The 10501-nt window shown below is 31.4% G+C and overlaps 1 protein-coding gene across 2 annotated transcripts in view; it reads left to right on the top strand.

The window, feature by feature from the left end:
• The window catches only part of EML5 (EMAP like 5), a 180120-nt gene that overhangs the window by 66619 nt on the left and 103000 nt on the right, over positions 1-10501 (top strand). For both annotated transcript variants that reach the window (XM_081289270.1, XM_081289271.1), the window contains exons 9-14: positions 50-306; positions 1720-1932; positions 5177-5344; positions 6039-6145; positions 6600-6718; positions 8273-8459. In XM_081289270.1, coding sequence (XP_081145396.1) covers positions 50-306; positions 1720-1932; positions 5177-5344; positions 6039-6145; positions 6600-6718; positions 8273-8459 — 1051 coding nt within the window. The remainder of the gene's footprint in view (positions 1-49; positions 307-1719; positions 1933-5176; positions 5345-6038; positions 6146-6599; positions 6719-8272; positions 8460-10501) is intronic.

The following is a 10501-nucleotide window of genomic DNA, read 5'->3' as shown; positions in this document are numbered from 1 at the left end:
ATTTTGCTGTGACATTGTTCACATGGTCTCATTTTTTTCTTTTTAACAGAGATATGACGGAAGTTGTACATATTAAAGATAGGAAGGAAGCAATTCATGAGTTAAAATATTCACCAGATGGAACTTACCTTGCTGTTGGCTGCAATGACAGCTCAATTGATATTTATGGAGTTGCTCAGCGTTATAAAAAAGTTGGTGAATGTGTTGGATCACTTAGTTTCATCACTCATCTGGACTGGTCCTCAGATAGTAGATATTTACAGACAAATGATGGAAATGGGAAAAGACTTTTTTATAGGATGCCAGGTAAATTTTTCTAGTAAAACATATATAGTTTGTAGATTTTTAGTGTCTATAAAATATTTTAGGATTTCACAAGAAGCAGCAAGTAAGTTTCATTTGAGCATAGGAAATGAAAGGATGAACTGAGCTAACATTTCAAGCATTTCTTTTCTATAGGGCTACCACATTATGTTGAAATTCTCTAGGATTCCCCCCCTGAGGATTATTGAGATACAATTGACATATAAAAGTTGTATATATTTACAATGTACAGTGTGATGTCCTTATGTACATATGCTGTACCTTGTGAAATGTTTTCCACAATCAAGCTAATTAATGTATTCATCACTTCACAGAGTTACCATTTTTTTGTTTGTGGTAAGAGCATTTAATATCATATCTGTTGGCAGATTTAAAGTATACTATGCAATAATATATTATTAACTGTAATCAACATGCTATACATTAAATCTGTAGAATTTTTTCATCCTGTATAACTGAAACTTTGTACTCTTTGCCAAGATCTCCCCATCCCCACCACTTCTCCCAGTCCCTGGAAACCACCATTCTGTATTCTTTTGTTTCTTAATTAAACCTCCTTTACTTGAAGAATTGAAGACAGACTTATGTTGAATTTCACACCATGTGACTAGTATATGGTAAAATTACACTGTGTATTAAAAAGTCAAATGTCATCTTTTGGGTGAAACTAAGTAAATAGCTACAAATGTGTGACCATAAATTATTTATCTATTTGTGGTTGCTTCAAATAAATTTTGCAAATACTAATAATCTAGCTAACAACTAAATCAAAGATTTAAAAATAGAAGAATAAAAACAATCATTAAAACATTAACCTTGTAGTACTTTAGTTAATATGATGTTTAATTAGTCCCTATCTTCTAAGAACTTATTAAATAAGATGAGCCACATAAATTACTGTTTTTCTGAAAAAGTTTTTCATTAGTGATCTATATGTAATGAAAATTTACTGAGTCCTAAAATTCTTTTACCAAATGTAAATGTATTACTCTCCACCAATCCTACCTTTTTTGGTATTTTTTAGTTCTCTTTGTCAGTTATGTGTCTTAGGTTTCTCATAGCCACTTTCTCATAGCTTTTACTTCTCTTATAACTCACCCTGTTGTGGTTAATCTGTGTCATTATTTTAATAGAATTCACACAGTGAACCTGCTAAGCTATAAATAATATTAAATCTATGTATGTCTCTGAATTGGTATAATTCCATTGGTGGCTTCTTTAAAAAGCTTCTTGCATTTTGTTTTCTCCTTAGCCACACTTACTTTTTCCTGTAGTCTCCTCTAATTGGGGTGGGAAATATTTAAAATTTGAGATCACCATGTTATCAGTAAAATTTAAGCTTGAGTAAAAAAATAAGTGAAATAACTTCTTAAATTCAGACTGATTTATTTTTAGGGGGAAAAGAAGTGACAAGTAAAGAAGAACTCAAAGGTGTTCATTGGGCTTCATGGACATGTGTTTCAGGCCTTGAAGTAAATGGAATTTGGCCCAAATATTCAGATACCAATGATATAAATTCAGTAGATGGAAATTATGTTGGCCAAGTTTTAGTTACAGCTGATGACTATGGAATTATAAAATTATTCCGATATCCATGTTTAAGAAAAGGTATCTCTTCTTTTAAATAATTTAAGTAAGCTCTTATAAAAGACTTATGTTCTTGCAGAAAATCAATCTTGAAATAGGTAACAGGATTTCATATTTTTAAAAATGTATACTTCTTGGTAAAGGCCTTTATTTTGCAAGTTCTGTATTATTGTCATATGTTACATTTATTTTTGGTCATGAAGTTTTTATTATGAAATTATTTTGAATTTATACATTATAACAAATGGACTAGACCTGTTTCTTCTTTTTTTTAGTAACTTTATTTATTTATTTACTTTTTAATGTGGTGCTAAGGATCAAACCCAGTGCCTCACATATGCTAGGCAAGCACTCTACCACTGAGCCACAACCTCATCCCCAAGACCTGTTTTTTTTTTTCTCCCACTTCCTGAATTGCTTCATGTAGTTAAATTTCAACGATGGTTATACTTTTCTTATCACTTATTATCTTTAATAATTTAGCTTATTGTATACATATATTTTGGGAGAAATTTTATTTTCTCAAGAATCTAAGGAAGTAGTCAAGTGTATAAACTCAGAACTTACTAACTTGTTGGTTTTGATGAATGAGCATGTTTTGCTTAAGTCTTTAGCATTATTTGTTTTGACATTGATTTTCAATAGTATATCTAAAAAATAATTTTTTATTTGTTGTTTCCTCTATACTTTATGTATCCTTTTTTCTTGGATGTCTTCTAAAATGATGATATCAATCATTCTATTCACAGATCTGGGGATCATTGAATGAAATGCTATATTAGTAATCTTTCATCTGTTCCATGCATTGTTTCATAAAGTTTTTAAATCAATTTATAATAAGTCCATAAATACTGAAATAATTAAAGAATCAGTACCAGAGGAAATATAAATAGAAGTACACATTAAAACAAGATAAAGAAAATGACAGTAGCCGAACATCAAATTTGATTCTGAGCTTCCTGTAAACAAAATAAAATGAATCAGGGCACAAAATAGTTTTCATTGTGGATTTTTAAAAAATTCATTCTTATTCCTTAGGGAAATCCAAGTTTCTTCTGAGCTTTAATTGTCAAAGAATTCTTTTCTATGCATGGATCTTTTTATTAGGTGCAGTTAATGTTCTAGAACATCCATACTTATAGCAGATGCTATAATGAGATTTACTTGGCTTGTTGATAAAAGCTATTGGACAAACATTAGAATGCAGATTATTGGAACAGCTAATATAGTTTGATCAGATATGTAATCCACTGATATCAAACTTAAAGGCTCAAATTTCTCAGAAGCCGAGGCTGGTATTTCTACTGGGCCTCTGTAGTGAAGTCATGAGTTCAGTATCCTGTCTTCTTTGCCATGTTATTGATTCTGCCTGTGTGATGTCAGCTTCTCAGATGCATACAAATTCTTCCATATGTAACTCTAAGTATATTAATAAAGACTAGCTAAATATCTAGCAATTAAAGTACCCTGTTTCAGGCTGGGGTTGTAGCACAGTGGTAAATTGCTTGCTTGCCTAGTGTGAGTGAGGCACTGGGTTTGATCCTCAGCACCACATAAAAATAAATAAAATAAAGGTCCAACAACAGCTAAAAAAAAATTAAATAAATAAAGTACCCTGTTTCTAGATCCCACCACATAGCCAGGACATGAAAGTCACCATGCCTGACAACTCTTAAGATGATACTTGTCTGCTTGTTGAGGTTCAGTAATAATTATGATGATTTTAACATTAGACATTGCTCCCATTAATTGCTTCACCTACACTGACCTCCATGTAAAAACAAAATACTATAATTTTCTGAGTTTTTTAAGTCAATTGAATGGGCTTTATTGACAATTTATCTTTTGCAAATGTGAAGACAGTATTATTTTTGCTTAATAATTTTACTTCATTTATATAATGAAATGAAATATGTAGTAGTCTTCTGAATTACTATGTGAATATTTAAACAAAGTCTAATAAAATTAGTTTTGTGTAAGAGATTTCTCCCTGCTTCAAGAACATATATTGTTTTTCTTTGTTTCCTTTTTTAAAAAATTTTTTATCTATATGGGGTTCTGAGAATCAAACCCAGTGCCTCTCACATGCTAGGCAATCACTCTGCCACTGAGCCACAACCCCAGCTCTCTTATTTCCTTTTTGTTAGTAATTTATTTTATGGTAAGGATGATTTTTATTTCTGGGCACTTGTGAGTCAGCTTGAGACTATAGCTAGGTAAGTGAAAGAAAAGATAGGATATTACTATTGCATATTTAAATAATTAGTAGAGGTATTTTAAGATTCTATGTTTATTGAATTCACATACTTGAATGCTTTAGCATTATTACTAGAAAAAAATCTCTTTTATATTAAGTTATATTGTCCAATTTAAGATTAGGAAAAGGTTGTATCTGATTTGATAATACATTTTATTTCAGTTCAGTAATGAGGAGTGAATCCAGGGGTGTTTTACCACTGAGCCACGTCTCCAGTACTTTTTAGTTTTTGTTTTGAAACAAGATTTTTTATTTAAATATTTATTTTTTAGTTGTAGTCGGACTCAATATCTTTATTTATTTTTATGTGGTGCTGAGATTTTGCTAAGTTGATGATGGTCTTGCTGTGTTAATGAGACTGTCCTCAAACTTGCAATCTTCCTGCCTCAGCTTCCTGAATCACTGGGATTGCAAGCATGTGCCACTGTGCCCAATTTAGTAGTAATATCTTTTGGATTGAGAAAGTAAAAGAGTAGATATGAATTAGATTAGTCCTTCACTTAAGACCGAAGGCCTCAGGACAAAATAGTCAGCTGTCCTAATATTAAAACAATTGATCCTGGGCTGGGGTTATAGCTCAGCTTTTGTAGAGCGCTTGCCTTGCACTTGGGAGGTACTGGGTACGATTCTCAGCACCACATAAAAAATAAATAAATAAATAGATAGATAGATAGATAGATAAATGAAGAAATAAATATATTGTGTCCATTTAAAACAAAAATAATTGATCCCCAGCTTTTCTAAAAGCAGTAAAATAATGCCTCACAGCTTTTGTAGTTTCTACCAAATTATATTGTGAAGTAGTAGAGGAAATAATGTTTACATCTCTCAATATAAATTCATTTATTTGTTCATTTTACCCATTTTTGAATTAGCATTTTTTCCATTTAATCATAATTAAGACAATGGAAGGATGATGCAATGATTTATGTATAGAAATTTGCTATTTGCAGTAGTGTTTTGTATGTTGAAATTTGTGCATAATTTAAAGATATATTTTCATTATAGGGGCCAAGTTTAAAAAATACATTGGCCATTCAGCTCATGTAACTAATGTCAGATGGTCACATGATTATCAGTGGGTTATTTCTATTGGTGGAGCAGATCACTCTGTCTTTCAGTGGAAATTTATTCCTGAAAGAAAACTAAAAGATGCTCTTCACATAGCACCCCAAGGTGAGTAGTATGAATCACCTAAACAATTTCCCCATAAAATAACTCTTCAAAAACTTGAAGATGACAATTTTACCATTGAAGTATAATCTAGTTTTATAAATTCATAGTATAGTTTGTTATTAGCAGAAATTTCAAATTAAACCTTAGATCTATATTAAGTCAGATATCAAAGAATGGGATATAAAGTACTTTTGTTTGCAGTTTGTCAAATGATGAGTAAAGAAATGGTTATGGTAATAAAATCAGAGATGAGTGTTTAGATTTTATGTATGCTTTTTAACAAAGAGAAAAAAATATATATATATATTGACATTATATATATATATATATATATATAAATATTATGTATATAATGTCAATTCTTTTGCTATGTGCAGTATTTTTTAGCTATTTTCATGGTAACTATAGGTTATATGCACTTATATTTGCACAGACATTTAAATTTGATGTAGCAGTCATTGGGGGAGCCAATGAAGGGATTTAAAGGAGCTATTGAGTTTGCAGTGAGTGGAGAGGAAGATAATCTGTAGTACAGTTTACTCACATCTGTGTCACTTGAATAGGTAATTTCATTTGATTGCTCTATGGCTTGTCTCCATGTCAATTGACCTACCTCTTAATCATTAATCTTACATTGCTATTTTGAAAATAAATCTTCTTTAAACAAATGACATTTCATTTTCAAAAATTACAGAAAGTCTGGCTGACTCTAACAGTGATGAATCAGATTCAGACCTGTCTGATGTTCCAGAACTGGATTCTGAAATTGAACAAGAGACACAGCTCACCTATCGTCGGCAGGTAATTTTCTATTCAAACAATTTTTTTCCCCTGGAAAGTTCAGTTCCTTCTTTATCTTGTTCCCTGCTGTGTATCTGTTATCTTTTGTGGCTTAAATTCCCAAGTAGTGTATGACTCTTTCAGTTTTCTCACTTTAAACATTAAAGCACACTTGTATAAACTATTCTTTTATGTTAAATGCTGGATATACTAAGTATGCCTGTATTCTCTTTGCCTATAGATTTTTGAAACAGTACACTCCCAGTTATTCCCTTTGAAATATTCTCTTAAGTATAAAGATTTCCTGGAACACTAAATATGTGAGTTTGTTCTTTCTAAAGAAGTACATTTTGTAAAAGTACCTTCCTATTGAAGACAATTACTAAAGTTGATTAATAGTAACCATATGTCTAAAATTATGTTAGGGGTATGAGCACCTTTACGAATGTCTTCCTACTTATATACATTTTTAAAGGTTTACAAAGAAGATCTACCTCAGCTTAAAGAACAATGCAAAGAGAAACAAAAAAGTGCTACTTCTAAAAGAAGAGAACAGGCTCCAGGAAATAGTATCCGATTACACTTTGTTCATGGGTATGAAACAATTGTTTTTCATTTCTGTGTTTGAATTTTAGTTCACACTTACTGTGTAACTTGCTCCAAGTCACACAATTGACTAGCTCTACTAACTGTGTGCCTTTAAACAAGTTATTTAACCTCTCTGTAAAATGGAGATAACAATACCTCCTAAAGTTCTGATAAGGAGCAAATAAAGCTGTGATATTGTTGACTTAGAATAGTGCCTGGAACATAATAAGCACTGAATAAGTGTTAAAAATAAATATTAAAAAGTTATTAAAAATAAATTTGTCTTATGGAAGTTCAGTATTATTAAATTGGACATCTTGTCTTTAAAAATATGAGATAATCATCTTCCTTAAATGTGACTAATGTAAAATAATATTGTCTTTCTTTTTGACTGAGCATTTTGGCTTTTGTGTATTAATTTCAGTAAAATATTAGAATTTCTGGATTCTCTTAGAATATCTGGCAATACAAGTTTCATATGTCAGCTTGTCAGCAACAGGTTTTCCAATCTGATTCTATTTACCCCTGTCCCAGCCCTCATTTTCTTATCAGACTGATAATACTTTCCAAGAATTTGAAAAAAGATTTATTTATTAAGATTATTTTCTCTCCACTGGTAAAATAGGCAATATTTCTATTCAGTTGTGCTTTATAAATTGGGTTTCTTTGAAGCACAAAGCAAGGTTGCTACAGACAGAATTATATTGACATTTTAAGATTTGATTATTGGTTGGGGATGTGGCTTAAGTGGTAGCACGCTCACCTGGCATGCATGAGGCACTGGATTTGATCCTCAGCACCACATAAAAGTAAAGACAATATCTTTTTATTTATTTATTTATTTATTTTTTAGGTGGACACCTAAAAAATAAATAAATAAATAATATTTTAAAAAAGATTTGGTTACTTTTTCCTGAGCATAATATTTTTAAAATTGCTTTTTTTAAAAAAAATTTGTTTTAGTTGTTGATAGTTCCTTATTTATTTACATGTGTTGCTGAGAATCAAACCCAGTGCCTCACTCACGCCAGGTAAGTGTGCTACTCCTGAGCCACAGCCCCTTAAAATTGTTTTTTAAATTTCTTTTTGAAATATATGTTTTCACAGTTCAACATTATGCATAAAAGGGATTTAAACCCTTCCTCTCACTTCTGCCTTCCCAACCATCATTTCCCTTCAAGCAATCACTGTTACTTAGTTTGATAAATAAAAACGCATTTATAAACAGATATGTATTATTTTCTATACCCTTTTATTTATTAAAAAAGTAACTGTTTTTGTCTTTATAAATTTAATATTATACACATGCAATTAATAGTATACTAGATATATTTTTCAGCACCTTGCTTTTTTTTGCTCAGTATTATGGTTTGGATTAGCTATTTGTAATCAGAGCAGTTCATAAATGCTTATAGCTCTAAGAAGGTGGTGTTTTCTTTTTCTTTAATTGTTCAACATCCTTTAAAACTGGAAATTAAATGACCCTAAAATTACCTATTTCTCTGTATAGATTAGATCAAAGACCAAAACTAATTTTATATGATTTGTTTTCTATATTAGTTACAGAGGTTACGACTGTCGAAGTAATCTGTTTTATACTCAAATTGGTGAAATTGTGTACCATGTGGCAGCAGTGGGTGTCATTTACAATAGACAACAGAACACACAGCGTTTTTACTTGGGTCATGATGATGATATTCTTTGTCTGGCTATTCATCCTTTGAAAGACTATGTGGCTACAGGCCAGGTAAGTTCCTTTGAAAGATTATGTGACCAAAAGCCTGATAGGTTAGACCTTTTCTGAGTTAGGTTAGTCTACTTCATTCATGTGTATATATATATATATATATATATATATATATATATATATATATACACACACACACACACACACACACACACACACACACAGAGAGTGTTTTCTAGGAAGTGGAGAATAAAGAATTGTTTTGAATGGGATTTTATTTTCATATTATAAAGTTTACCTCAACTTTTTCCCTACAGTTGTCCTTATAGTATAGTTGTTTAATTATTATTATCTTAAGGAATGAGGAAGTAGGTTAGTGGTAGAGTGATGATCTAGCACTTGTGATGCCCTGAGTTCAATCACCAATACTGACAAAAATTTTTTGATGATTATTTCTTGAATTTTAATTTGAAACCAAGAATACTGCCTAATTTTCTTTCTGTCAGGATATGTATATTTTTAAATTTGTGAGTAGTTATAGAAAAGATGAAGACTAGAAATTGGTTTCGTTAGATTGAGTTACTTAAAATAATAAAATATTTAACAAACATTCTGTGACAACACAGAATGACAGTGCTTTATATTTTGCAATCATGATAGCAAGCTATTCAAGTTAACCAAGATAGAAAGCACATAATCAATCCTGTTGTACATAGAAATAGTGATCTTTGTAGACTTTTTAACCAGAGGAAGGTGAGAATGGAATATTTCAATTTGCCAGTGTGAAAAAGAACTGACACTTGGGGAACAGTAAACTTTTTAGAAATGTTATAAATGAAATAAATGACTGGCAATTTCACTGACAGTAAAAAGGAGGAAATATAAAAAGCGTTCATATTAACCAGCAGAAAAGAAACATGAACTATTTAAAGAACTAAGAGAACAAGAAAGGCAAAGAAAACTATACTGTTATTTTTCTTTAGGTTTTGGTAGATAATTTTGGAAATGTAAATGATTAATTCAGAAGTTCCAGGTAGATTTCCTAGACTAAGTCTCTCTTCCAGATCTGTCAATCACAAGTTTCTGGAAAATCTGTAAATCTTCCTTTGTACTGTTAGTTAACCTCCCACTAAATTCATTGAGAGATACTATTTCTTTGAATCCATCCCATTATTTGATTCTTGGTTTTAATTCTTGCGCCACAGGAGTCTTATTAAGGAAGTTGGGGCCTAATCCCATATGATGAAGATTAGGGCCTACTTTTTCTTCTGTTAGACACAGGGTCTCTGGTTTAATTCCTAGGTCCTTGATCCACTTCGAGTTGAGTTTTGTGCATGGTGAGAGATAAGGATTTAATTTCATTTTGTTGCATATATGTTTCCAGTTTTCCCAGAACCATTTGTTGAAGAGGCTCTCTTTTCTCCAATGCATGTTTTTGGCATCTTTGTCTAATATAAGATAATTGTAATTTTGAGGGTTACTCTCTGTGTCCTCTATTCTATACCATTGGTCTACCAGTCTGTTTTGGTGCCAATACCATGCTGTTTTTGTTACTGTTGCTCTGTAATATAGTTTAAGGTCTGGTATAGTGATGCTACCTAAGAATTGCTTTAGCTATTCTGGATCTCTTATTTTTTCAGATGAATTTCATGATTGCTTTTTCTATTTCTATGAGGAATGCCATTGGGATTTTGATCAGAATTGCATTAAATCTGAATAGTGCTTTTAGAAGTATGGTCATTTTGATAATATTAATTCTGCCTATTTCTTGAAGAACCTATAATTTAGGGGATTTTCCAGCACTGTCACCTGATAAGATGAGTACCATGGCAGTCTGGGGATCCTGAGACTGACCAGATCACCAGAAACCATCTTGAGATCACCAGATTGACACCATTCCTATATTTCTTCCTATACCCTCCCCTCACCAAGTTTCCTTTAAAAGAAGAGCTGGAAACCCCTAGAATGTATCTCTTACTCTTTGAGATGGTCCACATTCTCCCTTAAATGTATATCTGCTGTCTTAAATAAAGGTGTCTATGCCTTGTGGGGGAGGGATAGAAAGCACAAATATTGAAGTAGAAATCAGTGAGAAAAGTCTT

Source organism: Spermophilus citellus, assembly GCF_964194105.1.
Source record: "Spermophilus citellus genome assembly, chromosome: 4".
Lineage (NCBI taxonomy): Eukaryota > Metazoa > Chordata > Mammalia > Rodentia > Sciuridae > Spermophilus > Spermophilus citellus.
The sequence above is the reverse complement of the archived record's forward strand: the minus strand, read 5'-3'. Positions and strand labels throughout refer to the sequence as shown.